We start from the raw sequence: 27,655 nt of genomic DNA, 5'->3' as shown, positions 1-27,655 counted from the left end.
AAAAATATTGGTAAGTCACCCCGCTGGCCGGTCTGGAAGATAAAACGGGTTGCCAACCTGCAGTTTGTTCGATATGGATGGATTACAAGTCCCACGATTCATGATTGTGGGAGTTGTAGTTCATCGTGGACTGGACTGCTGCTGGTTCTAGTTCTATGCTGACACTGGGTTAGAAGGCATCGTAAGGCTCCGCGGAGAGGAGTCCGTGAATTAATAAACACTTTATCACGTGGCAATAAGACGCTGTTTAAGACTTGGAGAGCCTCTTGGCCACGTCGGCGTAAGCCAGCTCTGTCTCTTTGTCCGCGGCGCAGGTGTTGGTAAACTCATCCCTCGCATAGGCATTTTTTAGGTATCTCCAGACTCCGGTCATGTCTGCTGGGATTTCATAGTTCCGGTACTTTTTTGCAACAATCTATAGGTGACGATAAAAAAAGAAAAAAAAAAAACTTTTAAAAATAATAATAATAATAATGCAGCTTTTGTTTTGCCATTAAAATATGTTTTTGTAGATCTTTCTATTACTCTTACTCGTCCGAGTTGTTGCATGCAAAGCCTAAACAAAATTAGCCGTAGTATAAAACTGAGAAAGTTAAAAGTCTGTTCATGTATTCAAAGTTTTACTTAAGGTTATGATTAAGAGATCATTCTAGGCTACTGTGTTACCCTTGCAGTTCCCCATACGGCCACTAGGATGTCTCGATTAACGTAATGGACCTTTTCTAAATAAGCAACGGTGAAAGTCTATATGTTTACAGCCTAGCCAAGCTATTGAGCCCAAGAAGTTACCTTCACCACGTGAAGTTTGGGCAGAAGGTTGCAGTCTGCCAAGGTGAGTTCATCTCCATCTAAAAACTTCCGCCTGGAGGTCTTCTCTCCTTCCCGGCTGTTGGCATCAATCTCCTCTGTTAGCGGTGCGTTCAGATAATCATCCAGCTTCTTCAGAGCCTTCGTCAAACCCTTCTGCAGAGCTGGGGAGACAAGCAGGCGATATAAGGACTACAGTGCTTGCCAGAAACAGAATTATTGTCTGAATGAACCATTTTCTATCCTATCCTTGAACCATTTTCAATGAAAAGCACGACACAGAAGCTTATCTTATTATTATTATAATACTTTCCAATTAACAACGTAAGTGCTATGTTTACAGAACGTTTCATTTACAGTTTTCCCCCCCCGAAAGATGACGATTAAGGAGACAGTGATTGAAGTCAATAATTACGCCGCGCGGACAATGCAAGCACTGTGAATTCACACGTGCGAACACAGGAGCTGCAATTATCTATAATTGGGTATAACACGGGATTTTGAGAGTTAGACACATTTTTCACGTCTCCTGGCGTTATTCTTGCAATCACCTGCATGCTAATGTTTAGACGTAATTATGAGTAATTGCTACGTATGAGAAATATGAAAGCAGATACCCCAGAAAACAAACACAATGCTGCCGCAAGACTCCAAAAAGCAAATAAAGAAAAAAAAAATATATATATTATTTTATTTTTATTTGGCACCGTAAGGATCAGATGAATAAAATGTAAAGGGATTAGAATTTAAACACTAATAGAAAAATTGGAAAAAGAAAAAATAAGTTTCACATAAATAAACTAACGGGCCTTTCTATAGTTAACTACTAAATTTCAATTATATACTATAAATATCAAAGGAATTGTCAAAATAATCACTCTGCTCTTAAAAAGATAATATATGTGTGTACGCTAATCTTGAAAAAAGGGTAATTATGGTTAAAATGGCAAATAAAAGGCTGCAGTCATTACTGTTGACATGAAGGAGTTAATGTTGGTAAGTGTGCAATAGCGTAGGGTTAAAAACCCTTTGAGAAAACACAGATGAAGTCAGGATTTAAAGGGATAGGCCTTGGCTTAATCTGATTTAACCTCAGACTACCTAACATACCCTGACTTATTTTATAGAAGTAGAATAGGTGAATAGGAATATTAGAGAATATTTTGTAGACGTCCGGCAGATCTGTCACTTTCAGGAGCTGTCTGCTGAAACCGACCAAGTTTACTTCGTTATACGTCAGGCTCACATGTGCTACCCGTTAGCTGCTGGTCTCGTAAGTCTCTCCGTCAAACCGACAAGGTCAAAGGCGAGGGAAAGACACAAGCCTTCCTAACGCTCGAACAATCTGACCCCATTGTTCTGCGTAACAGTTTCTCTTTCAGATTGTTCCTCAAACCTCGGAATGTTAGAGTCACGTTTGGTTAGCCGCCTGACAGTAACGTTTAAAAAAGAGAAAACAGGCCATTGTGGTGTGTGTGGGGTATAGAAGTGTTCCATGAGTATTCCAGTGTTTGGTAACAAACAATTGAAAGCAAATATTTTATTTATTATGGGCTAAATTTGGCTAAACATACTCCTTAAGTGTTAAAACTCAACTTTGAGGAGCGGCTACATCTTGGTCCTCTTGGACCACCGGTGATAGAGGCCATGGTGGAAAAGTAAAAGCCTAGGATTCTAAGCTTGGGCTGGTCCCTCAAAGCTCTCTTTCTTCTGTTCCTCATAGGAGGTAAAAACTGGGTGTCTTCAAGATAAAGGGGTACAGATAGCTTTACATTGAGCCCAAAACCTCCATAGAAGAGACATGGAATTGCTGGATACCCATACTGTACTGAAACATAAGTGAGAACCAGGAGGACCAGACAGAAAAGAAACCACAACCACCTGGATGACTCAACTGAAAAATATAGTCATGACATGTTGAAACGTAACTATAATTATCCAAAACTTGATAATTCCCGGTTGATAATAGGCCTTTTAGAGAGCCATAAAGCCGAGATGGATAAATCTAGTTCTTTAAAATCTAGTCCTCGCTCTTCTGCGCATGGAAGCTTTCTACTATCTTCCCCTCCTATTTGTATTCTTTGAAGGGTCTACAGTGACACGCCAACCCCCCCCCACCCAGAGCAGCCAAGAACACAAACTCCACTTAAACATAAACGTGTGGAAGAACGTATAATCACAGTGATATATGTATAGAGAGAAAATTATAGGTGGCGTGTGTAATAAACCTATGATACATGGGAAGTGTATATGACACGAGCGGTGATTAATCCCATATGCCTGTTCCTCCAGGTTTACGGAATCCAGAAGACACGAGGCTTGGATTCCAGATTACACGCAGGGTTTTCGCTCTCCCGGCGGCTCGCTGGCTGTCGGTGCAGGTGTCACGAGCTCTCGCTGCAGGTTCACATCTGGACAACACATTCAATGGGGATTCTTGCATTGCAGGCATCCCAATTCTTTCTCCATGTATTTGCCGCCAGGACGGTACGGCTCGGTCCTTGGCAGGCGGTCAGCCTTATGTGACTTGTTCCAGCTACAGTTGCTGAGTTGCTGACACGGTTCCTATGATTTTGCAGGCGTCAGGGGTTCATTCTCCTCCGATGCCCTCGCCTTCTGTTTATAGCGTCTGCCTTACTAATAGAACATACGCCCTTAATGTCACCCAACTCTAAACAGTTCCTTCTAGCTGAGGAATTCTAGTATAACCAAAGTTCCATTAGCAGTTCTCTAGCACTGATGGACAGTGCTGAGATTAGCTGAAGAACAAATGTTGGGTCAAACATTATGTGAACTGATGTGATGTCGCCCGAACATAGAATGACAAGCCATCCGAATTTTTTTATCCGTATATTTTAAGAAATTTTTCAGTCTTGCCTTAGAATATATTTTTTTCCAGAATTTTTTATTTTTTAAAGCACTTGTTTGACCGACTTTTACGCCATAAATGCAGTAGCGGTGACCCTAAAAAATCTTCCATTAAAAAAAAAAATAATAATATTGAACATGGATGTTTTGGAGTCGTCACTTTTGGAATCAAGAGGCCCATAAACATGTAAATTATCATTTTTTTTTTTAAATATGCCCAAACAAAATAATTATTTTAAATATATATTTCTATAAAGATAATAATAATAATAATTTAAATAATATTATTTAATATTTAAAAAAAATATATGTATAATTCACATATTTATGGGCCTCTCCGCGTGGCATAAAAGATTTTTGATTGCATCTCCCTTGTAGCTGCCGTGAAACACAAGCGAATATCTTCGCAATCCTTAAAGAAGGTCCCCTGAGGTCACCGGCGTTTTTTTGTTTTTCCACATGTGCTGATCGCCAGATTAGGGTACCAAACGTGAACTCCTTAGCTGGGAATGGGATTAGCTGTCTGAGCTATATAAACATTGACAAAACGCCTATCAGAATGTAACTTTTTAGCCAAAAAAAAAAAAAGTGGATGTTTGCACGATGCCGTCTTTCCTGCGCCAGGAAGACGTACCCAATGGAGAGAAGGAATTATTCTGATTTTATTGACACCGAGCCAGGCGAGCGCCAACATTGATCCATTCATGTCTGCCATGATAATTTGTGACAGCTGCCGAGCCTAACCAGCACTCACGAGCAATCAAGGATGAGTGCTGACCGGTAACAGACACAGAATGCCACCATTTCACTGCCGAGCTGCACTACGACGGAACCAGACTGACAACCAGATCCCCTTTATAAACAACTTAGTTCTTTTTAGTGGCAGCCTGGCAAGGGTTGTATTTGAAGCACATTGGTCTTTGCAAGCCATATGGAGATTCATGTGTGTTCCTTAGCATGCACTTACTCAGGGACTGTGATGACGCAGTGGCCCCGGCACTTTAATCTGCCACTATTTTATGCAGTGGCCACTGGAGTGACAGTTCAGGTGAGATTGTGGTGCTGTTGGCCAGTGGCCCTGCTGACATTTGCCCGGAGTGCCAGACGTTCAGTCCGGACCTGACCTTCCTGCACATACGAAACCTATGTCAGGCCAAAACAGCAGAGAGTCCTACCAGTCTACCATGTGGGAAGCAGTCTAGTTTTACTCAGATCCTTAATGGATCCAGAGGAGCATTGAGGTTGGGATGCAAGGTGCCACATAGGTGGAAGGACTGGTTAGGGGGTGTAGAGTTCAAACTATGGGGTGAACTGAAGAGGAGAGTCCACCAGTGTCCACCACCTTCTGTTTGGAGGAATGGTCTCAGGTCCCTCGCCATGTATTCTCCAACCTCATCAGGCATTGTAGGAGACGACTCTACCATTTTGGCAAAGAGCAGTGATATCAGACGCCCCTTGCGTGGAACCATGGATTTTGGATAAGGCTACAGTTTGTGGCCTCTTCTCCAATGCCTGGCTTGTGATTTCTGTCTGACCACACGTGGGACACCACAGACGTGAAGTGGAATATTGGCCCCAAATAAGTAGGTGATTTGCAGATTACAGATTGCGAGGGAAGGGACTGGAGTGCCCCACGGGATCGTGCGTGGGTTAATATTCAAGTCCAAGGCAAGTAAAATTAAAGATTTAAAGTAAGACTGGAGATTTAAGTATGTAATATTTACATAATAATTACTTATTTGGACCCGTTGGTGGCACCCCCCCCCCTTATATATCGTATATTACTGTCATATATAGTATGTTTCGATATACAGACTGGGGGTCATGCGCTTTGACAACAATAATCCATGAAACGTTGTATTTCTTTTAATAGCCGACGTGGTGTGAACACCATTCCCGCGGCCGGTCTGATCGGGCTGATCATGAATGACAGAGAGAAATGACTAGCGTTCTGATTAAGTGAGACATGAAGCCGGTTGCCCACGGCTGTTCTGTGTCATTCTGCCTCATCTGCTTTGTATTTTATTACAACGAAGGGAAAGATTGGTCAGTGATAACAGAATCTTTGCAGATTATCAAATTACTGAGCTGGAAATACCCCTGTCCGATACATACCGCGGTGTTAAAGGGCAGGTAATAGGGGCAACTAAAGGTAAAGGGTGATAAAATCGAGCATGCTGTCACATTCGTTAACCGCTTTGGGACAAAGGGCATCCTGAAGACAGCAGCCGTCCGTGACGGCATAGAGCGTTCTCTGTTAAAGACTTACGTATCACGTGATCACAGTGACAGCCAATCACAGCAATTTGTTCACATGACTGTAAGTCTGATCCTCTCCCTGCCTCAAACAGATGAGGAAGGCGAGAGACAAACTGTTAAAATGTTGCAAAGTTGAAACAGAAAATTCTAACTTAGTAAAATGTTCCAAAATTAACCCTTCGATTCCGCCGATGGGTGGTCGCTGTATGGTATAGATGGTGAATAGATTGTCTAGTATAGTGTGTGGCCTTTATTTCAACTTGACATCTGGGCACTTGGGTATGTGGTTAGTGAAACTTGTAAAAAGTGAGTGGAATTGGGGTGGTTTTAGAAGGCCTGATATTATTATTAATAGTACCCAGAGGGGGCTTTTAATTGCAGGACAGTCTCACTGATTCAGCTCCATGGAAAGCAATCCAGCCCTGTTAGGATTATATCACACTATATAGCCGTATGTACATATACAGTATATATATATATATATATATATATATATATATATATATAATTAAAAAAAATACATTATATATATATATAAATAATAAAAATACAATATATATATATATAAATATATAATAAAAAATACATCTATATATATATAAATAATAAAAATACATTACGTATATATATATATAATAAAAAATACATTACGTATATATATATATAATAAAAAAAATATATATAATACATTTAGATAGTGTAAAAAAAAATTACGATTAATAGAGGGTAGATTTGTGGGCTTAGTAAGTGGGTAGTGCATTTGGTGAAAATCAGTAGGCTTAATGAGAAAAAATTTTTTAAGAAAATTTAAATTAAAAAAATCCTGAAAAATATTATTTTCATTTTATAGCAGTAGGAATAAGCTAAAATTGGTTGGAATGTGATATATATATATATAAATCATAATAGAGCTTTGTACCCAAAGTGGTTTGAACACCTTTATCCATCTAGCTTCCCCAAAACATAAAAACCTCTGTATTTGGGGCTACACTGCATACTGAGCAACTTTAAAAGTTAAGTATCGAGTATATATATTTTTTCTTCCCTCAAGCATTGGCAATGTTGGATGTAATGTAAGGATGTTTAACTTTACCGTGAGGGTGGTAGGTTAGTGGAACAGCCTCCCAGTAGAAGTGGTAGAGCACATTGGGGAAATTTAAACATGCATGGGAAAGGCATCTGGCTCCTGAATCTAAGACGAGACCAACGACTGAATAAGCGACTAGATGCACCTTATAGTGAATAGGCTGCTTAAAAATGACAAAATGACCCTTATGAAATACCTTTTCAGACACACACACGTTTGTAGGGCAATGTTGTTTTCTGTTTCCACTGTTGAAGTTACGGTGCGGCCATACGAAACGTGAAAACTTTACATTTTGAAAAATCTATTTTCTCTGTTATTTCCAAAATACATGGAAATCCTGCGCATTTGAAGTGGTTTCCAAATCAACTAAATAAATAAATTTTTAGGTTTTTTTCCCGCTGCTTTAGTTTTCTTCCATTTGCTATATTTTATTCATATTAAGTAGAGGCCAGCTATGGACCTCCTTTGCAGCAGGTCTTAAGGTCTTAAGTAAGAAATTATATATATATATATATATATATATATAACATGCGGATAGTAAACCGATTAGATATTCTAGTTTTGCCACCTTTTGCAGTAGATCTTAAGTTCCCTTTAAACTGAATACTCCTTACTTGTCAATCTTGAAAGATGGAAGGGTTGCTTTCCATGCAAACGTGGTACTCTGCTGCCCTCTAGTGCAGTAACAAAATAGTGCAGTCACTGCAAAGGTATGTCTAGTGGGGTCAATGCAAATTGATCGACGCTCACTATTCCCTTATATCAAGTTACCAAGGGTTAATTGACAAAAAAAGAAATCTACAGGTGCGACAAGGTGGCCGGCCCTGCGTAAGGCTTTAAAGAAATCAGTAAGGAATTAAGTACCCAGGTATGGTAATAGTCATCATTATTACAGAGGTACAGATCAGTATGGTTTTGCTTTATTTAATTCCTGTGATATAATGCTATTTTGAGACATCTGGCGTTCTGGATTTATTTTGCAAGGGACCCCCTGCGCTGGTCTGATTTTATTTTGGGCCACTATTTTATAAGCGCTGCATAAATTGTTATCGCTATATAAATAAAAGATAATAATAATAATAATGCGTTCCCAATTGCACACTTTACCTCTCTAAATTTGACACTTTTGTAAGAAAATGCAGTATTAGAAAGTTAAATGCCCAAAAATAATTCCGTAATCATTCCGTAAAATTTTGCTTCATTCATATTTCTTGCAGGGAACCCTTAATTGTCATGTGACACACACAGGCACTTACAACTTGTTGCCATATACACTGAAAATGTTTCTTGTGTTGCTTTAAACCTTTAGAAGAAAGTATAACATGGCAGATATTGGCTTAACATATTAAGGAGTACAATTAATGTTTTGTCTGAGCAAACAGCACCACTCAGCTTTTAATGTGTTTTACTTGCAATTCCGCACTTAGCCACCAGGCGGCATTCAGCTGATGAAGGGGTTCTTGCTTTGCTTCTTTTAAGTTTCCCTTTCTGTAAATGTTATTTGGACAGGACTGGATGGTGAATATTGAGTGTGTTGTCTCACGTATGTATTTTGGGCTTGACTTGCCACCCAGGGCTGAATGTTGTCAGCTTTCCCCTGCAGGCAGCATTAATAAGGCACAGTTTGGTCCGGCTTTGTCAGAGCAGAAGACATCTTGCCGGCTAACACGGACAGCCTGTTACAATCAGACCCCGTGTTAATAGAAGTGACTTAAAGAAATAAACACATCATTTTTTCCTCTTTAAGCCAAACCGTCTGCATCCTGACGATCTGGAACCAATTCTTGCTTTCTGATATTGGACACCCTCAGATGTCATTTTCATCAATTATGACTCTTAAAGATACGTTTCCTAATGTATCTGTGGGATTTATGCTACAAAACAAGCTTCTGTGGTGCATTGAAGGTGCGACCTTCGGGATAAATAGATATACTTTCCCTTTAATTATATTATTTTATTATTTAAGTATGGATGTGTGCATGTATACTGGTGCATTGTGATGGAGGAGATGCAGAAGATATCACCCATTCTCCCCATCCAGTCTCAACCCTTAATCGGTTGTTGGTCTCCTCTTAGATTCAATTTCCTTCTACCTATGCCAGGGGTGTCCAACCCGCGGCCCTCCAGCTGCTGCACGACACAATCTCCCATACTCCTCAGCCAGCCCCTTAGCTGAAAGAGCATTATGGGAGATGTAGTCCTGCTGCAGCTGGAGGGCCGCAGATTGGACACCCCTGATCAAAGTCATTTTATAGTGTTATAGGGGTTTAATTCATGCTATTAACGTATCTTGCATAATATTTGGCTCTTAGGGAGCACCTTTTATATATAAATGTCCTATTATGCATAAATGTTGCAAAACTTTGTACAAAACCAGATAAGAAACAAAGTTTCACAATGAAGTCACAGCATATTCTTTTATATTATTGTGTGATCTATCCATATGCACCCAAGGGGGGCGATTATATGGGGGGAAAAGAGAGAGAAGAGGAAAGTATGGCAGATAGAAGTGAGAAGGTAAGTGTGCGTGCGTGTGTCATGTCAGTATGTGAGCATGAAAGATGTTATTTGTAAAATATACAGGTTTAAATGAAGAACTTTTTAACACTTTTTATAACTTCACTAGGCATTCTCCTTCTGTAATTCTCTGAGAAAGAATGGCGCAGGCGTAGGAAGTAGAGGTGGGAAAAAGGGTAGAAAGTTACATTTTCCATAAGCATCACATTTCCACCCACTTCCACAGACATTGTTACTCACACGAGAGTTACTGTGGAACCGGGCCGGACTGGGAATGACGAGGTAGCCCCGGCACCTTAATGGCGGAGCCCACATTTTATTATCATTATTATTATACTTTTTTTTATAATTTACATTATTTACACCTAATGATGTAAGTGTGTCGGCTAGCTGGATACGCATGACCACACTATACATTTTCGGGATAGAGGTAGGGCTTGGTGGGACAGCGGGATTCGGGAACACAATCCCGCTGTCCTGGTTTTCATTGTGTGCGCATGCACTGACACTCTACTTCCCAGGCTCCGCCCCCTTCAGCATCCTGATTCGCCAGGGATAGAGGTTGGGAGGTAGAATAAAGGATATGTAAATGAATTAACTATGTAACTAAGTGAAGAAGGTAGCTGAATATGAATGTGTGGGGAGAAATCATGTGACCCTGGGAGGGGGACAGGGATTGGTCACTTACCTGCATTGTCCTGTTGCTTGGTATTTTTGATATATGCTGAAAATTTGGAAAAGATGTCAATGCCGGCCGCGTTGGACTCTCGATGCTTCGCTGCGAGCTTGGGATATCTGCAAAAAAACAACATTAAACTGGGCTTAAAACAAGAAAAATGGTGCTGCCACATAATTGGTGTAAACAGGACTTTTATATCTGCGCATGAACAGCGATTATCACAGATAATCGTGAAAAATAACAATTGAAACTAAAAGGTGATTTGTATTTTTCTACTAATTTACAAACCATACTTTGTACTCTCTATTATGTTAAAAGGGAACATTTACCAATTTGATAATATCAGATTAAAAATGTGTTTTCAAAAATATTCTGCTGCTTTTTTAAAAAACAGTTCTAGTTTTTGCCCTAAATTATAATGTTTTCAGGCAGCTGCATATCAGCCATTTGTATTTAGTTTTCTCTCTGTTATCTGAGCCCCGATCTACTAAACCCCCCGACTCCTTATCATACTGCCTGTGGGAATCAATAGAATGACTCTGTGACTAATGAAAGTCTATGGAGAGACGGACTTCATTAGCATTGCCATAAAGCATCAGCTCATTGTGGTGTTTGGGACAGGAAAATCACCCACAATATCACATGATTGACAACAATGGCGGCCTCCAGGTTTGCATATGAAGGGAATCTATTGGAGAAAAATTACATAGACTAGGTCAATGCCGACCGACATTACTTTATACAGGGCTGGGGGGGTTATATTACTGTATACAGCGCTGGGGGGGTTATTACTGTATACAGTGCTGGGGGTTATATTTCTGTGTACAGTGCTGGGGGTTATATAACTGTATACAGCGCTGGGGGTTATATTACTGTATACAGCACTGGGGGTTATTACTGTATACAGCGCTGGGGGGTTATATTACTGTATACAGTGCTGGGGTTATTACTGTATACAGCGCTGGGGGGTTATATTACTGTATACAGCGCTGGGGGGGTTATATTATTGTATACAGTGCTTGGGGTTATTACTGTATACAGTGCTGGGGGTAATTACTGTATATAGGAGGGGTGGGTGTCATAGAATGCGGGTGACATCTGGTAGAAGATTCTCTGGATTGGTATAGCTCTGGGATATTCAGGACAGTTCTCGTGGGACATAATCTGGCAAATTTAGGGTTTATTCAATGAAATTAAACAGCAATTAATAGTCTCCAGTAGAATTTGTGAAAAACGTGAAGGGAGGACCACTCACAGAAACCCATTACTGAGGGCCTGATTCCTCATGACTGGGTAACTGCCTAGTTTTGTACCGAGGTTTGGAGTCAATAGTTTTGTACTTGGGGCGGGGGGGGGGGGCTAGGAAAAATATAACAATTAACAGTGAATTCCAAAGTTCTGTCACCCCTTCATTTCATTTTATCAAAAGTGGAACATTCTACTAATTGTAGTAAACCCAGGAGTAGCACATACTGCAGAGTCTCTCCATTAAGCAGGGAGTTATAACACAAATACCTTGGTGGGGCCAACGTCTCCTCCAGAAACTCTTCGATTTTGTTCACGTCGGTCTTCACCTCTCCATTGTAGGTCAGGAACGGTGGATGAGTCCCAGGGGCTAAGTTGTGCAAGTCAGCTGGTTTTCTGTAAAAGTGAGGTAAATGCCCCGTAATGGGGCAGGGAAGGAGGGTTACTGATTAATATCAGCTTCAGGAGTTTTTTCTTTTAATGTTTGATTTTTTTCTAGCAGCGTAGTCCGGATTAGTATTTCTCAAGCTCTTCTAGTGAGGAGAGCGGTCCCAACAGCCTTGTTCCATGACCTTGTAGCGTTTCGGGATGAGATGTGAGTATGCTGTCATGGGTTTCTCAGAACCAGAACAAGCAGCAAGGGCTTCATGAACGAGTCGAGGAGATTGTCATCTAGGCTTAAACTGCTTTTAGTCCCGTTAGCAGTAGTATTGGCCCTGCCGTTTGACCCATGCTTCTTCTAGGCCAAGGGTGTCCAACCTGCGGCCCTCCAACTGCAGGACTACATCTCCCATACTCCTCTGCCAGGCCCTTAGCTGAAATAGCATTATGGGAGATGTAGCCCTGCAGCAGCTGGAGGGCCACAGGTTGGACGCCCCTGTTCTAGGCTGTAAGCTTGTAAGCTGTAGAGATGGACAAGCCACCCAACAAGTGGGAAAAGCCAAGCTGGCTAGGTTTCTACCCATCTCAGTTCTCCACCCAATTTATACGATCATCCACACAAGTCCCCATGCAACACATCATCAAGAACACACGCAAGGAGCCTACGATGGAAATGTGGTCTTTTGGTTTGAGCCAATCATAGCTCACCCAATGAGAAGGGCCCCCTTTCTCAGTAAACGTAATTATATCACACCCCATGCAATATGTACTTTTTATTTATAAAAATTCTAGTGCAATCTAACCCAATCTGGAGCGTGTAGCAAGAACGTTCCATTGGTTTCCATGACGACTGATTCACGTCTAGAACGTTGCCCCGCGGCTCATTAAAAACATAGACCCGTGTCCCGGGGTGGTTTAGCATGTGCCACGTTACATAAGGGCTGCGTGTGTTTTAAACATCCATGCGATTCATACCTTTTCAGGTCAACCGTGGTTACGTTAAAGACAACTCCCTTCAGCCAAAGGATCATGAAAAGCCGCTGAGAAAAGGGGCAATTTCCTATACTCTCCCCATCGCTGCCAGCCTGCAAAAGGGGGGACATAAAATACACAGCATGCCAATTAATATTAATAATAATTAATAATAGTAATAATAATTTATCTCTATGTCTTAAATTACCATGATTTGAGAAACAGTTTCTGATTAAAAATGATAAAAGATCATGATTCATCAAGGATATCTAGCTTCCCATTGGTCAGCAGTGACCGTGCCGTTAATGATTGGCTCATATAATTCTACAACATAAATTTATAGAACGTAAAATAAAACATATTTCTGTAGATATCTATCTTCTCTCTTACAGGCATTACAGATAATAAATAAATAAGGCCGCAACGCACAATAGGAAAAGGAGTTCAAAACTCTTCGGAATGCATCTCCTGCTGACCATTGTGCATGCGCAGTACATGGGTCCAACATGCCTCCTAACTTCTACCCCTGGAGAATCGGGATGCTGTCACTCAAACCAGTAGCGCTACTGGGCACGTGCACAATTCTGCACACGCGCAGCATGCATTCTCTGGTGTCAAAGAATTGCGATCCCCAATGCTGCGGACCCACCAAGATCTATCGATAAGCGGGGCAGAGATAGAGCTCGGGATTACAGCGGGATAGAGCGGCAAAATCAGGACTGTCCCCTGCAAAGCCGGACAGTTGGGAGGCACAGTCTAATGAGACCCTCTGCATGCCATTGGACCAAGCGCTTTAAATTGTCTCTTTAAATTCACTCTCGTGGCTTTAGCATATCCTAGATCTATAGGTAGGTACTCTTTGTCATACATATAGCTAAATGTCACCCCCCCCCCCGTGCAGGATATGAAGAAAGCATCGATGTATGAAAGCCCGACATAAGGGTGTAATATTTAGTGCCAAAACCTTAAAGAGATACTAACCCCCATATCAAAAATGGGTATCACATGGGATCAATAGCCCAGAGGTTAAGGGGCTTCCATTGGCATCCAGACAGCATAACCAGGGGGTAAATGGCCCTCTTGGGCGGTCAGTCCTTGCCGGTGTCCCGTGGCTTAATGGGATCTCTGATCAGCCAACGTAGACTGCGTGCCACGGGATATGACATCATATCCCAGCGCCCTGTAGCAAAGATGGCGGCCGTGTGGGGGCCGGCTGGGTTCGCCACCCTAGGTCAAGTCTAGGTCAGCGATTCTGTCAAAATAATACATATTTCTATTTCTCCAAATAACCTAATCCGCAACAATGCTTCCGGTATAAGGCATGATGTAATAAGAGTGTGTGTGCGGCAGACAGCGGCACGCATGTTTGCGCAGGCTTAGGATCTCTTTGCGAATACACAGCGTGTTGATGGCCGTCAGAAGTTGAAAGTTAACCTTGCACTGAAACACAAGCTCACGCTAAATTATTCATTGAAATTCCACTACTCAGACTCGCTCCGTCAGGAGGCACTCGCCGTAGCGACCGTCATATTACGAGGACGGTGAGAATAATCAGCATGCGGCAAATGACATGACGGAGCGCAAGCTCTTCAGACAAGCGGGTGTCTGCTCTGGAAATAGAACCCAGTCGTGAATATTAAATGATTGCACACGTTGGGCGAGAAAGAAATATATCGTCATAGCTGGGAACTTCCTGGAGCTGACCTGACTGTGTGAGGGGTGGGATTAAGCAGACACAAGGGAGGGACTAACTGCTGTGACGTACTTAAGGCCTAGGGGTGTAACAATCCTGTGACCGTCCCTTTAAAAGCCGCTAGCTGCCATACTAGGGGGCGGAGCTGCTAGCCATAAATCCTGATAGGAATGTGCCGGCATCAGCTAGTAATGTCTATTCAGTATCGATGATAGGGGGGTAACCCGCGGGAGCAACCAGCGTTACCCCCATGTTAATACCCCCATGTTAATACCCCCATGTTATTGCCAATTAACAGCAATTTAATCACCGTGTTATGAACTTTAATTAGCAACTGCCTGCCAATATCTTGAAATCAAAGCTCAGGGGAAGACGAGGTTTGATAGATTGGGCCGTTAAAAAAAAAAAAAAAAGATTTTTTTATTGTTGTTTTATTTATTTTTATGAATGTTAAAGACATTTATGAATGCTTTCTTAAAGGGATGCTGCAGCATCCCAGGAAAACACCCTAAGCAAACATTGCATATGAAAGTAAGTAATTTTATACGCATTGCTAAAAATAATAATAAAAAAATATGCTTGCCTTAGGGAGAAGCTGCAGCTACACAACTTACCCCCCCCCCCTCTCTATGGTCTGATGATTCTAGCCACTGACTGGCTGTTTAAAGCAACCAATCAGCTGCAGCAAAGAGTTCCTGCTGAAATCGCACCACATGGGGGTCTCAATACGCACCCGTCCAAATAGCTGGTGGGTGGGGGAGCGGACACATGCATACGGAGGGGGGGGCATTTGGAAGAGGGACACTATGGACATTTAAAGGGACCGCTCATCATTAAAGTATCCCTTTAAATATACTTCCTATTCTGTGTGTGAAGACTGACACAATGTTAAAGCTGCTGTTCCACTTACACAAAACATGACGGATTCAGTAGGAGTTGGGGGGAAAGAGTAAAGATGGATGTGAACGCGTGGGTCTCTGTAGCGTTAACCCTGAAAAAGGCTGTCTGGCTTTAATCATCAACTTCTCCCTCGCTGCTACACCTGTAGAAAGCTGCAGCGCCGTACACTCGCCTTAAGTAATAATAGAACTTCTTAACTAGCCTCAGCGGTCTCCTTCATTTTTGACACAGGCTATTTTTAGAATGTTCTGGACAGACAATGATCCTTCTTTATCACAACGGTAAAAAATAAATAAAAAATCAGCCACATAACTCATAAAAACAAAAGGCTGTCTGCAGACAAATAAGGGACTATAATTTCCTCCCCTGATATTCAATCTGCTCTGTCCGAATTAAGCTTTCCATTCATCCAGTAACGCAAAACGAAAGCAGTAACACAATACGCCGGCCGGCAAACAAAGGGGACCTGGAGTCCAGAATGTGCCCGGCCGACAATGGGACTCACGCGCCCGTGGCTTTGCAACGTTGGCTTTTATCTGTCTCAATTGTTTGAGGACAATGCCCAGGTACTGCGTAAAAAAAACTATTAAAAAATAGTGTTCTCGCCGATGCACAGGCACGTGAAACGGAGCTTTATGAGGTTTCAAAGATCATTTACACTGAATTACTGCAGCAAAAGGAGAGCCGTCCTGACAACGTTTCTTTCGGGGCAACTTCTGCAAGATTACGTTATGTCTCAAAGAATTAGCTGCTTTCATAAAATACACTACACACACACACACACATATATATATATATATATATATATATATATATAACCTGATTTTATAGTTTTAATAGCACTTATTGTACGTCCAGGTTCTTTATAAATATACCAAGAAGACTTAAAAGCACTATAATCTGTGAGAACAACTATAGTAGAATGCATATGTAATAAAAAATATAAATTAGGGCTGAAACAACGAATCGATAAAATCGATAATAATCGATAACGGAAATCGTTGTCGACGATTTCCGTTATCGATTAATCGAGTGATCGATTAGTTGTTGGAGCACTCGGCTCCTTTTACCTACCTCCGCGAGCGTTCCCCGCTTCCGCTACACGCGCCTTCTTTTAGTTGCGGTTCGCTCTGTGCGAGTGGCTCCGTTCGCACAGAGCGATTCGCGGGGGTGGGGGTGGGGTTTCAGGGGATGCAGGGCAGAGTGGGGGGGGGGCAGGCCAGGGTAGGAGACGCAGGGCAGGGTGGGGGTGGGGATGCAGGGCAGGGTGTGAGTGTGGGGGCAGGGCAGGAGACTGGGTGCAGGGCAGAGTGGGGGTGGGGGTGCAGGGCAGAGTTGGAGACTGGGTGCAGGGCAGAGTGTGGGTGCAGAGCAGAGTGGGTGCAGGGTGTGAGTGTGGCGGCAGGGCAGAATGTGGGGGCAGGGCTGGGTGCAGGGCAGAGTTGGAGACTGGGTGCAGGGGCAAAGTGCCAGGGCTGGGTGCAAAGTGCCAGGGCTGGGTGCAAAGTGCCAGGGCTGGGTGCAAAGTGCCAGGGCTGGGTGCAAAGTTCTGGGTGCAAAGTGCTGGGTGCAAAGTGCCAGGGCTGGGTGCAAAGTGCCGGGTGCAAAGTGCCAGGGCTGGGTGCAAAGTGCCGGGTGCAAAGTGCCGGGTGCAAAGTGCCAGGGCTGGGTGCAAAGTGCCAGGGCTGGGTGCAAAGTTCTGGGTGCAAAGTGCCAGGGCTGGGTGCAAAGTGCCGGGTGCAAAGTGCTGGGTGCAAAGTGCCAGGGCTGGGTGCAAAGTTCTGGGTGCAAAGTGCCAGGGCTGGGTGCAAAGTGCTGGGTGCAAAGTTCTGGGTGCAAAGTGCCAGGGCTGGTGCAAAGTGCCAGGGCTGGGGCAAAGTGCCGGGTGCAAAGTGCTGGGTGCAAAGTGCCAGGGGTGGGGCAAAGTGCCGGGTGCAAAGTGCCGGATGCAAAGTGCTGGGTGCAAAGTTTCTTGAACAGTAATAGTCCACCTCTTTTCAGAATGTTTGGGGTTATTTTGTTTCATAAATATTGTGTTTGGGTTTTTGTACTTTGAAAATATTGTTTTTTTATTACATCATAACAAAATAAGAATGTTAATGTAAATTTTAAGTTGTTTTTTAACATCCAGTTCATTAAATTATTTTAAATAAACAAAAAATTTGCATATTGTTTTTTTTTATCCGATTAATCGATTAATCGAAAAAATAATCGGCCAACTAATCGATTATTAAAATAATCGTTAGTTGCAGCCCTAATATAAATATAAAAATATTTAAAATAATAATATAATAATAATAATAATATAAAGTAATAGAATAATAATATTTAAAAATATATATAATAAAATTAAGCACTGGCTTAAGGTGTAAAATGCAGCGCTGCAGCTTTCTTCTTCCTCCCTCCTCTGCGGTTCGATCATTCTTGCTATTGATTGGCTGCTTGATGCAGCCAATGAGTGGTAGGAAAGTGCTCCCATTGAAATTAATAGAAGCGCAAGCGCTTGCTGCACAAGGGGGTAGAACAGACCCCCGCCTACAGCGATCGCTGTGCCAGCACCGGCGGTATTTATATATTGTGTAGGCATGTCCTGCACGCACAATAACTGCTGGGTGGGGGAAGGGGCAAATGTATACAGGAGGAGTCGTGTGATATTTCCCAACACCACACAGAGCTGATTCTTTATGGCAATCCAAATGAAGTCCATTTCTCCATAGATCTTCATTAGCCAGAGAGTCCGGCTGAGTGATTTAGACTGAGCCGATCTATTTTTCCCACAGGCAGTGTGATAAGAAGTCGGGGAGTTTGTCTAGTAGATTGAGGTCAGATAACAGAGCGAGAACTCCTGAAAACATTATATTATGGGGGGGGGGGGGACTAGAACGTTTAAAAAAAAAAAAAAAGAAAACGGCTCAATATTTTTAAAAATTAATTAAGCAGATCAAAGATATAGGAGAAATTCCCCTTTTATCAGTAATAAATTGTGTGGTCTGAATTATTAACACAATCTACATAAATAATTCTTTACTATATTTGTACAAAACACAAATTAGATGGAAATTATGGAGACCTATATGATAGATCAGCTGATTCGCTTCACATAGTATTTTTTGGCCAGTATTTTAGTCTCACGGAATCTACAGCTAAGCAGTTATTACGAATGAAGAAGGTCTTACACCAAACCACACTGGTGGTGATCTAAATAAATACCCTCATTTTTATAAACTTTATCAAAAAGGGACCAAATCCCTTGGCGGTAGCTCGTTATAAACAGCCATTGCCGGAAGTATTAATTAGATTTACCCAAAATGTAACATTTCGCTCCCACAACAGTTTTTATGACAAGTAACACGGAACCTTTTTAGCAGCATAAAAGTCATAAAGCATGTTTATTGTTTATACCGTATAGTGCCACCATATTCTGTGGCGCTGTACAATGGCAAACAGGCGATAACGAGCGCATAGCATAGCGCATAACATAAAAAAATATGAATTAATAGGTGGAGAGGGCCCTACTCAACAGAGCTTGCAATCTAGAAATAGCGCCGCCATATTCTACAGCGCTGTACAATGGGTAAACAGGACAAATAGTGAGTCAAAGAACACAAAGTAAGAAGGATCCTGAGGGGGGGGGATGGTAACAGAAGCACGCTTACAATGTTTTCCCGAATCTAATAAAGCAGACTCCCTCGCGAAGAACGGGTCGGAGCGCGTCGGGGTTTTGTTTTACTTGCTGGGTTTACGTTCCTGCAGCATTCTAATCCTTCGGGTTTTTTTCATCATGTTCTCACAGCTCTGGCAGGGTCAAACAAGTTGAGCCCGACGGGGTATAACTGCATGGCGGAAAGGACTGTGTTTGGGGCAAACTCCCCCTTTACCAAAGATACAAGTAACGCATAGGAATTTTCACATGGAAGGTTTCATTGGGCTGGATTTTGTATCTTTTTAATAACTTTTTTTAATAATTTAATACCGCCGGCGGGCCCCATATTTACCAATTTGGATAACAATGGCAGAGATGCCGTGCAACGTGGTCACATCAGACGCAGCTACACCCACATGTGGGCACTCGGCCTGGTGCCCATTGAAACTTTCCGGTAATCGCTACTCAGGTGCTTTTTTTTATCGCTGAGGGCATATTGGCAATTTCAAAATATGAACGTTGGCCTGGACAGACGGCAGGACATAGGCCAGACTGATCCCATCCACCCGATGTTGATATTTAGCATCTTTATATCACTACGACACCCAGAGATTTGCATAATACTGAGCAGGGAATGCTTTTAAATGGAAAAACTGGAAAACATTTATTAAAAAATGCTAAAAATGTCACATCGGGACATTCGGCTATTTTGTTTGACAAATACAAGTACAAGTCATACAACATATATATATATATTTATACACACACATACACGCTAACTACCATTCAAAAGTTTAGGGTCACTTGTTCGTTTTCATCATAGCTGTAACATAATTGCAAAAGGGTTTTCTAACCATCAATTAGCCTTTTAAACTTAAACTTGGATCCGCGAACACAACGTGCCATTGGAACACAGGAGTGATGGGAGTGATAAAGGAGTGATGGGAGTGATAAAGACTATATATATATATATATATATATATATATATATATATACAGCAAATAAAGTTGATGCACTCAGCGGGTCTTCTTTTTATAAAATGTATTGACTTGGTGAAGGTCCAACGTTTCGGCTCTCAATGAGCCTTATATATATATATATATATAATTTGCTTGCAGAGGGGTGCAAAAGAAAGTGCTGTATTGGGGGGAAATGGTAAACTTATGCATTGACCAATATAAGGTTTTATAATCTAGAGGAACCAGCTGTTCCTACACAAGGTCAGCCATAACATGTTAAAGATACCAGGCCAAGAATTGTACGTAGCGAGGAACGTATCGCGTTAGAGAGGTTGGATTCTGCGTTTCTTATCAGCCGGTAACGTCTGGGCAGTATCTTATCTGGAAGCGGCTCCCTCCCCGGTAATCGCATCTCCGGCACAAAACACATAAACGATTGCAAAGCAAATCCTGCTTTAGGAGTGAACCTGTCACTCATCATCTGTAATTATTAGGGGGGGGGGAATAGCAGGTAGGGGACCCCCCGCGGTGTACGGAGTCATCAAGGTCTTGGGAGTCCTGAAAAGCTTCTAGATGTGGCAGTAATCTGGCCCTGGTGACACCTGTCTAGGTACGAGGCAGGTCTAGGGACGACGCTTTACAGATTTTTTTTACAGAAGGACAATAAGACCAAAAAAGGTATAACTGCATGTTTTTCCCCCTTTGAGTGCTGGCTCTGCACAGACTCGTTACTTTGAAGGGTTAAATCTGGACTATTGAAGCAGACGACACTCATACCCTTACTATAGCAATGGATGGAATTGTCATTGATCTGTCAGTAACAGTAACAAGCAGCTGATGAGATGTTGTGTTGGTGTCTCCCTGGGCCATAAAGGGACTCTTATTTATCATGCAAATAATAATAAAATATATCGCATTCAGACTCAGAGATACAAAAGATGTAAATAGAGGACAGATCGCGCGTGGAGTATTGATATGGAAACCCGTTGGCAGGTCAGGTAGGGTAAACGGGGCTGAATCGATGTGCTGTGTAGCATTTGTAACGGTTAATTCCAAAAGAAACACCATCACTGATTGAGAAGCGAGTGAGAGAGATAGAGAAACAAGAGAGAGAAAGAGAAAAAAAGTGACGTTATGCCTTGATAAAGGTTTATACAGCCAAAACATTGGGGATCTCCATTTGGTGTTATTTTGTATATTCTATGCATTTTGCAATTTGATATTATTGCCTCCAGTTTTACAAACATTTTTGATAAGAGAGAGATATGCAGAATTCTAAAAAATACTGCAGCTTCTAACACTGACAATGACTCCTTTCGTTTTTTATTTTCTCATCCCATATATTTTATTAAGATATATTGAATGCATCGTATGCATTTGGGGGGTTAAATGATATCAATTGTTTTCCAACAAAAATGTTTTTGTTTTTTCTCCCCTCACGCTGCGGTCCTTAAAGCTGAGTGCGGGGATATGATGTCATAACCGGCCACTCCACAGCTCTGGGTGGAAGTAAGGTGTGAAGGCTGTGCTGACTCAGCATGGTCTTCCATAGCGTTAATGGGCAAGTTGGGGAGATCAGAAGCCAAAAGCACAACTGGGCCCCTGTTAAGTGGCGGAGGAGCTGCTGCCACCTGGACCAGGCACCCGAAACCCAGTCCTACTTGTCCTAGGCCAGAATAAGCCACTTGGTGCTCTGTCACCATAAAAATATCTGCCAGTTTAAGCCAAGAACTCTGAGATTGGGTTAAAAACATTGAGCCGAACCATGTACCATCACAAGTCTGTTACTAACAACATCATAACAGAAGGGCGGACATGGCAACAAAGTCATTTCAAATGTTGCAATTGAATACATTGTACAGAACACTTGTATACCTCCCAAGTATCTAGAACTTTGGTCATTGCCCTGCATAGCTGCCCCACTCTCTTAGTTTTGCCAGTATGGGGGATTCTGAATCAGTGGAGGAGATCCTGTGATCTCCCCCGAACGGCCCAGGGACTCGTAGGCCTGTGCTGTTGCAGAACAGATGTCCATTGTCGCTCCCATGGTGCCACCTTCCAACAATCAGCTGCGGGTCCCGCTCCTGACCATGTCCGCCCCTGAGCCTAGCCATGCCGCTCCAAGCCTCTTGCCACACACACTCCAACACAAGTGCTGAAAAGGTCGTTGAGTCCGTCTTTGTCCCCCGTTTGACTTGTCCTTCTACATCTGTAAAGCCCAGGTAACCCGTGACTTGTAATACAGTAATATCTTCAGATCGAGCACCCTGCGTACTCACCTGTCACATTCACCTTCAGCTGAAGCCTCCATCAGCCCACACGCTGACATTGTTAATAGTCCCTATTTTTAGGATGACAGACGATACCGGTGACATTTTGGTCACAAGGTCTGCGGCTCAAGCTCTGCCCTAACGATTTAGCACCTTAAATGTTCCCAAGGCCCCTGCCCCTGCATTTACGCTGTCATCACATAACTAACGGACAACTTTACCGCTCTACAAATAGAAAATGAAAGGACAGGTAGGGAACAGCGGCTGGGCAAAGAAAGATGACCGATGGATGTTTTGTTGCAGCTTTGGCTCATAGGATCTAACTTCCAACAATGGATCATCCATAAATAAACATTAAGTTACCCCCAAACAATGTGTCTCCTAAGTAGATGACCCCCACATTGTTGTATTCACTATCCCCTACTGTAACAGCGCTCCAGAATCTGCTGCTGTTCTACGATGTTGTTATTATTTCGCTATGCTGTTTGTCTACACCTAAGTTGGTAATTCTCCAGCCCCCACGATACGGCGTCAACTGCTTTGTTATATTGCTAAAATGTTTAAATAAAGACCTAAAGAAAGCATGTCAGGCGGCACAGCCCTGCCTTTCACAACGAGTGCATTAAAAATAACCAGGTGCCAATCCCAGACAGGTTCAGGGATCAAGGTTCACAGAACGTCAACCATGAATGCAAATGATAAAAGTGAATACTGATGGAGAATTAATATCATTCTAAAGAGCACCGTACCGAATGAAGCATTCGTTATTAGTCTAATGAGTACACAGGGCGGTATTCTCTTCTGTTTCATGCTTTCCTGGTCCCGCATTCTATGATGGGAGCACCAAACAGCTACTTCAGCTTGTAGCACTACCCATGGAGAAGCAAGATGCCCTCAAGCTTTTCAGATAGATCTATCACGTGTCAATACCCAAGCTAATGGTGGATGAGATGGTAATTTGGGGCCAAGGCAGGACCCTATGTCTGGCTCGCCGAATGGGACTTTCCTCCTTGATAGACGCCATACTTGTATAGGAGATGAAGATGGAGGAAGCATGTATTGGGAAGCCAAGTGTTGGGATCTTACATTCTAGGTTCCTGCCAACTTCTGATATACTCTTCTAGTGGCTTCCCATTTCCACCCTTTCTACGGAACCATCGTACAATGACTCAGATTGAAAATGAACCTCTCAAGTTCCAGTTCCCTTTTCTAAGTCCCCCAGGGGGAGTTTCCTTTACTCTGGTGCGCAAAAGAGTTCATTTTTTGGTTCCAAATGATTAAGATAACGGGCTGTGGATGGGGGTATCGTAGACAACACAGGCATTGGGGCGCGAGCGGTCCCTATGCGTTCTTACCTAGGGTCAGGGTTCAGGATTGTGAAAAGTGGGGGCTTGTTATAAAACAAGATGAAATAATGGGAACATTCATTTAATATTCCTTAAAGGGACCGGCAGATGAAGACTATGCTTGAGTAGCTTGCACAGCCCTATAGCACATGAAGGGTTAAGCGTGTGATCACTAGCTGTCATGGCGGACCTGGAATGACTCCAGCTGGCATGGCGTTTATGGTGCAGAAGCGCTGTTTACACCCTGGGATCTTTCTGGAGCAAAGCAATGTGTGTTGAGAGATATGGGCTGTCAGTGTGTTTCCCTATCTCCTTGGTCACAGGCAGCACTGAAACCGGTGAAGAAGAGGGTGGAACCAGACTAAATCAGCCCTGGAATCCAGCGCTAGAGGAAATACTTTGTTGCTTTGTTTTCACGCTACATGCTTTGCCTATTGTGATGGCCCTTTACAGATTAGCGTGAAGATGATTCATTACTATGTATGCAAAAGGATCGATTTAGGTCTCTGTATTGGTCTGTCTGGTGGCCGGGGTGAGTTATCACCAGAATTTAATCTCTTTGACACCTTGACCTCAAATTAGGGATATTTACACCGCGTCAACCCACATTCTCTATAACATCAGGGTATAAAACCTAGCTGGAAGCTGACGCGGAATCTTCAAATATTAAAGCCCATCACGAACATTCCATTGACAACCAAATAGTTCTAATAATGGTCCTTATACAAAGACGTTACAGAAGGTAATTCAGAAGATCTGAATACCAAGAAGTGCCAACGTGGGTGCCAAGTGTCCAAGTCTTTGCAGGACAGTCCAGATTTTTGGACACTGTCCCATGTAGCTGCCCCACTCTCTCGCTTTTGCGGGCATTGGGTATCATGAGCCTGTTGGAGAGGTCCTCTAATCTCCCCTGACCAGCCCAGAGAGCAATAATAATTACTTCATAGGACACAGCTTTGTTTTTAGTTTGAACAATTTGGAAAACTGCGAATACTGAAATGCTTTTGATGAGGAAGTCAAGATGCCTGTGAAGGGCAAAGTTCTGGATCTTTTTCATGTACACTCCCCAACATTTCCGGTGTCCAAATCGAGACACCAGTGTTGGGGGATGTGACTAGAGGCAGAGATCGGGTGGGACTGGATGAGGGAGCCGACGGGGCCAGAGACTTGCCAACTTTGCTTACAGAGCCGCCCCGTGGTACTCAGAGCTTCGCAAGGTGGCCACCTTGACATAACTGCCCAGACCTCTGTGGGTTTAATGGCAGCCTGGGACGATCAGGGAGGTCAGAGGATCTCCCCAACCAAACCATGATCCCTATAGTAGGGCAGCTACCCGGCACACCTGAGCAGGCGTATGTGCCATCAAAATGAAATGAGAAGGACCATGTGGCTCTGCAGGTGTTTCTGGGTGAACGAGGAGACTGGGGGGGGCTGTTACATTAATCATTAAGAAACGTTCTTGTCCCAAAAAGCCCCTGTCTATTGGGTGGAGGCCGTGTTCATTTAACCGCGTTATATCCTGTAACGCTCCGTTCCCGGCCGTGTGCGCCGGTAACCGGGAGCTCTCTTTCTCACATCTCTTCCCAGCCCGATAACCTCGTCTGAAGTCGTGAATCTCCCCTCTTGCTCTGACGTTCTTTTAAGCTAGAAAATTGCTTTCAGGGGGAAAAAAATGCAGCACTAAAATTCACAAATAAAGCTGAATTCTATTATAGAAACTCAAGTTCTATTAAAGGAATTTGAGGAAATGAACCGCCGTTTTTAAGCTGAATTTAACCCCTGTTATACTTAAGGGGACATTCCAGCCCTTATATGCACTATAAAGAATGGGAAGATTCCACAAAATCCCCCCCTCCCCCATTGTATGAATTTGCCCCTTTCCGTCACCATGCCAGAGAGGTGTTCGGCCGCCAATTGGCTCCAGGTCCGGCCCTGCAAATATTTTGGCGGGGGCCATAATGACACCCCCACTGCGTAAGCGGGAAAAGTGCTCCCATTTGGGAGTCTAAGATTTAAAGCTGCAGTCCCACCTCTTTTTAACTACATGCGGCATTACAAACATCATTCCTCAATCCTTCCCAGAAATAGTTTTTTTTTAATCATGTCAAATTTTATCTCATTTGCAATTTACGCCGGGAACACTCAAATGTCATGTGACGTCGGGGCATGCCATAGAACTGAAACTGAAAAGACCTTCAGGAGAAAGAATAAAATAAGAGATCTGCTAAGTTGCTTAACATACAGGAGAGTGCAGTAAGTGTTTTGTCTAAGTGGAACAGCACCTTTAACGGCTTTAAAGCGCTCGGAAGAACGATCTTACATAGAAACGAAATATTGGCAAAACAATGTACGGACGTACATAGCTGAGTATCAAAACAGCAGACACACCTAACGAGCGCCTTGGCGGCCGTCACCCCAGCCTTAAAGTGAAACCATCCAAACGGTATTTCATCCCGTCCTGTAAACACAGCTGTGCGGCAGTTTCATGCGCGACCTACCCCAATTCCCCTTCCGATAAATAAAGAATTATCTCTCCGTATATATCCATGAATCCCCACAACACCCCCCCAACAGGCAGTCCTGTGTTTAAATAAAAAAAATTGAAAAAGGACTTACCCGATGGAGAAGCTGCAGCCTTGCATGTGCAGTTTCCCTCCTCCTGTGATTTGTATCAAGCAGTGGCAGGTAAGAGCTCCCAATGGGAACACGTTCTGCACATGCGCACCGGGGGGTCTGAATATACCCTCGCCCGCAGTGCTGGAACTGACTGGTGGTGAGTATCTTATGTTCTGCCAAGAGAAAATAGCTTGGGGGGGGGCAGGGAGAGGGGCAAATGCATATTATTATTTATTGTTTTATATAGCGCCATCAAATTCCGTAGCGCTGTACAATGGGGGGGATTCTGCAGAAGCAGACGCAAGAGAGACACCATATCAATTTAAAGGGACCGCTCAGTTATCATATGGAATAAAGGGCTTATATAGGCTGGAGTGTCCCTTTAATAAAGATATTAACTGTTCTAGAGCTGGAATGCTTTGCACCAAAATAATAATATAATAATAATAATAATTAATTAATAACTATTATTATTATAATATACATTAATAACAATATATATTCATAATAATATACATTAATAATAATATATTTATTATATATTATTATTATTATTATTATTATTATTATTTCGGTGGCCTTGGATGAGCAGCTTGTATTTTATTGGGTGTCAAAGCCCCATATCTCGGAATTTTTTAACTGTTTCAGCGCCATATGTGTGTGTGAGCGTTTTAGGCATCGTGAGCGTACCGTTAAGGAGATTTAACCCTTTCAGTACTGGAAACCCTCCATTGCTTTCCATTGCCGGTTTGTTTGATTTCCAGCGGTTCTTGTAACACAGACTTTTACACGACAAAGTCAAAGCGCTTTCTGTGCCACCCCAGCCCGTCTGTCGGCCCGATTACTAAATGCTGCCAGATCCTGATCCAATGAGGGGACGACGGGCGCAAAGGCTTGTGGCATCATTACACGTGTAAATTACCAGCCTTTACACATACATAGAAACATAGGATTCAGGATGGCTTCGCGCATGTTTAAATTCCCCCACTGAATTAACCTCTACCACTTCTGCTGGGAGGCTGTTCCATTTGCTAGTTCAATATGGGCACTTTGGATGTGACGACGAATGTTCCGTAACAAACAGTGCGGCCCGGGAGTAAGCGCGGGTGACGTTACCCTATAAACATCTTTTTTTCTTATTGAATCCCTTAATTTAAAATAACCGATTACGTTAGAAACGGGTCACAGAATATTTATCATTAGAACCTAATCAGGCGACCGGCTACTGTTGTAATACAACTCCTATCAACTTCAGCCTCCCTCGGAGTGATGGGAGTTACACCGACACCATGCAACTGACCCGGCTGTTACCTATCTCTGGGGTAAAACAACTCTGTGTAATCACCTACCTTCACAAACAGCTCGATGTCGGGGTCCTTCTCTTCCCCGTTGGTTGGAACGGAGTCCGTCAT

At 42.7% G+C, this 27,655-nt stretch overlaps 1 protein-coding gene across 2 annotated transcripts; it reads right to left on the bottom strand.

Annotated features, from left to right (window-relative positions):
- Positions 1-247: 247 nt before the first annotated feature.
- Positions 248-27,655, bottom strand: CLIC5 (CLIC family member 5). 2 transcript variants are annotated; one of them, XM_089499190.1, is made up of 6 exons: positions 27,593-27,655; positions 12,819-12,928; positions 11,733-11,858; positions 10,227-10,333; positions 790-971; positions 248-415 (listed from the first exon to the last, which is right to left on the bottom strand). In XM_089499190.1, exons 1-6 carry the CDS (start codon positions 27,653-27,655, stop codon positions 248-250), a joined length of 756 nt encoding a protein of 251 aa, XP_089355316.1. The 2 variants fall into 2 exon arrangements, with proteins under 2 accessions (XP_089355316.1, XP_089355317.1); XM_089499191.1 differs by lacking the exon at positions 27,593-27,655 and adding an exon at positions 13,488-13,500 and having other exon boundaries at positions 12,819-12,936.

This window comes from Sceloporus occidentalis, unplaced genomic scaffold, assembly GCF_023333645.1.
Source record: "Sceloporus occidentalis isolate IW3139 unplaced genomic scaffold, rSceOcc1.0.p SCAF_131, whole genome shotgun sequence".
NCBI lineage: Eukaryota > Metazoa > Chordata > Lepidosauria > Squamata > Phrynosomatidae > Sceloporus > Sceloporus occidentalis.
The sequence above is the reverse complement of the archived record's forward strand: the minus strand, read 5'-3'. Positions and strand labels throughout refer to the sequence as shown.